Source organism: Limulus polyphemus, unplaced genomic scaffold, assembly GCF_000517525.1.
Source record: "Limulus polyphemus unplaced genomic scaffold, Limulus_polyphemus-2.1.2 Scaffold879, whole genome shotgun sequence".
NCBI lineage: Eukaryota > Metazoa > Arthropoda > Merostomata > Xiphosura > Limulidae > Limulus > Limulus polyphemus.
Window position 1 is genome coordinate 57252 of NW_013666489.1, and position 3336 is coordinate 60587.

The following is a 3336-nucleotide window of genomic DNA, read 5'->3' on the forward strand; positions in this document are numbered from 1 at the left end:
AACCGTCATTGGCGATGACTTAAAGTGTTAGCCCTTTGTTAAATAAACTAACCGTCATTAGCGGTTACTTCAAACGTACGTGAGAAATTTATTTGTTTTAAGTACGTTTAGAATTATGAAACAGTTCCTGAGACTGTTATAAAAAAGGCTGAGTATTGGAAATTATTACCTGTTTATCCTTTAGGCAATTTTATCTTCAGAATATTACTTGAAACTAAACACCGTGAAGCACACGAAACTTCATATCAACCAAATAATTGTCTATATTTGTTTTGTGCTTAAGCGCAAAGCTACACAATGGAATATTTGCACTGTGCCCATTGCGGGTATTGAACCCCAATTTTGAGTTACATGCCTTCAAACTTACTTCTGAACGACCAGGAGGCACAATTAGATATAAGTCGATTAAACATAAAAGACAGGTTTTCACATGTTTTATATTGTTAACACTTTTATCACTCAAATTCAGCGTCATCATATAGTCGGACAGTGTAATCATACCTTTATATTCAGATGGTGCTTCAGGAGATCTGTGCAATGACAAAGGAGGTGTATTAACAGCAACTCCTGTTAGTAATGAAAAAAAAAAAACACTTAGTAACGAAGGAAGAGTGTTACCAAGATCTTCTGTTATTAGTGCAAGAAAAACAGCAACAAAAACTCACTAACGAATGAACAATTTACTTGTATCTTTTGTTTGTTTGTGTTGAATTTCGCGTAAAGCTACACGAGGGCTATCTACACGGCTGAAAGGTCGAGCATGTTTGGTGTGACGGAGATTCGAACCCGTAAATTGCGAGTTGAGCTCCTTAACCACCTCGCCATGCCGTGCCTATCTTCTGTTAGTAACACAAAAAATCACTTTGTAATGAAAGAAGATTAATGTTATCAATGTTCTCTGTTAGTAAGAAAAAAAAACACTTATTAAAATCTTATCAAAACTTCAATATATATATATATATATTTCTAGTGAAGTTATAATTGTAGTCTTCCTTAATATTGTTTCAAGTAAGTTTTAGTATCTGTAAAAAATGTTTAAGCCTAGTATAAATACCACGTAAAGACGAATTTTAATGGAATAACATGTATAAAGTCTTTAAATGATGTTTAACCAGTTTTATATCAAACCAGTTCCTTCGGGAGGGAGAATTTCTTAGCTACAAATATATATGCAGAGTAACTTCGCTACAATATGACGCACAAAATTTGTAGAAAGTTCACCTAAACAGACTTGTCAGAAACTGATATTTTGTGAAATTCACAAAATAAATAACATATCAAAAAATTCACAGTATTGAGAAGAAAAAAAGTGTTTCCGTTAAATGAAACTTACATGTAATTTTTTTAAGAATAATTCAATTTACAATGGCTGTTACAAAATTTCAGTTTTGTATAACGACATAAATGTCAATAGATGACGCTACAACTTAATCAATAACATAAGTCGGTTATAAAAGCAGAAAAATACAAGCATTTAATATCGGATCAGCTATCATCTATACAATGAAAATGTTTTGTTTAAAAAGTATTTAAGATCGCAGTCGTGGAATTTCATAACACAGTAGCGAGTCATTTTGTGTAAGTAACAAACATTGCAGTTTTGATGTTAAAAATTATTTCCACTATAAAACTGTTCACGATATCAAAATTTCTTAATACAATGATTTCTTTACAGGAATGTATTTTTATATATATGTATATATAAAGAGATAGACAGATGCATAGCATATGATAGTATGTATAAAACACATGTCGAAATATGTGGTTTTAAAACATTCTGATGATTTCGTAAAAATTCGGTTCTTTTTGAAAGCAGTTTAACTTGCATGTGCTTATTGACTTTCCTTCATGGATAACAATTTTTTGTTTATAATTTCATGGTTACATCCATTTCCAAAAGAAACAATGAACCTAATAAAGTGATGTCAGTTTGAAAATTACGTTCGTGTTTGTTTTTGTGTTTGTGAATACGAAAGGCCGTTTTGATGTGTTTTCAACTAAAAGCTAGCACTCTGGTTTTTTCTTTGCCTTTAATAATGCAACTTAGATTTAACTACACATAAAACTCTAGCTGGGGTCGATTATAATACAGGTTTTGTTAGTTAACAATTTTTCATGAGAATATATTCGTGTTATGTTAATGTTACGACAGCGGAAGTCACGTGACTCTGATGAGTTTCTCGAACGATCGGGGAAGTCCGCGTGTGTTCGAGTTGCCCATTTCGTTAGAATATAAGCCTGGCAGAGAAAACTAGCAGGAATGAATGAAGAAAGAGCAGTAGTTACTTCGAGTTCCGTGTAATTTATGATTCTGTTAGTTTCGAGCTAGTGAGCCGTAAAGTTTGTGTGCACTCGTCGAGAGCGAAATTATCGAGATTGTGAATCGCTGTGACTTATAGCGTGTATTATAAAAATTATTAAGTTTAAAGTGACGAGAAACGTACTGATTGTGGAACTTCTATGTACTAAAAGTTTGTATCAAGGAAGAATAAACTGGTTTAATCAAGAAAGGACTTGTATCGCTGAAGATTCTCGGTAAGAATTTCTACCAGAAACAAACAAACAAGCAGATACGCAACATTATGCATATGTGTGGCCTAAGTATAAACCTTAATTAAAGAAAGTGTTGAAAAACTACATAACTTTTAAATATATTACTACAAATTAATTTAATTTAATCAATTGACGTAGTAGGCTTTAAAAAATAGTACCTATTGACATTATCTGTCGGTTTATGAGCTTATAACGTAAAAGTGCATGGTTTGATCCCTGCTGTGGGAACTGCTCAGATATCCATTACGCAACTTTGTGCTTAAACAAATCCAATAGAAAAAGTAAATACGAAGTATTAGAAAGTGAGACCACGTGCACAATAACGTTCACACTGATTACGATCAGTTATACAAAAGTTTTAAAAAAATTAGTAATTTATACATCATCAATTGAAAATGTTTCAATAAACAGAACAGTTTGTACTTTCCTGTCAAAAATACTTTTCTGCGTGACATACATAAACTCTTTTATAGACACATAAAAGTTATTTCTTTCTTTCAAAGAAGAAATAAGTCGTTGTTATTTTAATTTAGAAACTCTGATAACAACTAATCTTGTGTTACGCCTCCAGTCGTTAGTTGATTTTACGTAACTTCGTTCCGACGAAACTTTAGCGACACAAGTCCTTACTTAATAAAACTGGTTTATTTCTTCCGAACACAACTTTACGATACACTTATTTTCAACAGTCGCGCTATAACAAACGCTATATCTCACGTGGCCAACAATATTTTGTCCGCATACATTCAATTACTCATTACACTGTTCTCCCGTCACGTTGTC

General features: G+C 32.3%; 1 protein-coding gene across 1 annotated transcript in view; it reads right to left on the reverse strand.

The window, feature by feature from the left end:
• The window catches only part of LOC111086142 (epidermal growth factor receptor kinase substrate 8-like), an 18689-nt gene that overhangs the window by 14103 nt on the left and 1250 nt on the right, over nucleotides 1-3336 (reverse strand). The window contains exon 2 of the mRNA XM_022387810.1: nucleotides 502-567. Coding sequence (XP_022243518.1) covers nucleotides 502-567 — 66 coding nt within the window. The remainder of the gene's footprint in view (nucleotides 1-501; nucleotides 568-3336) is intronic.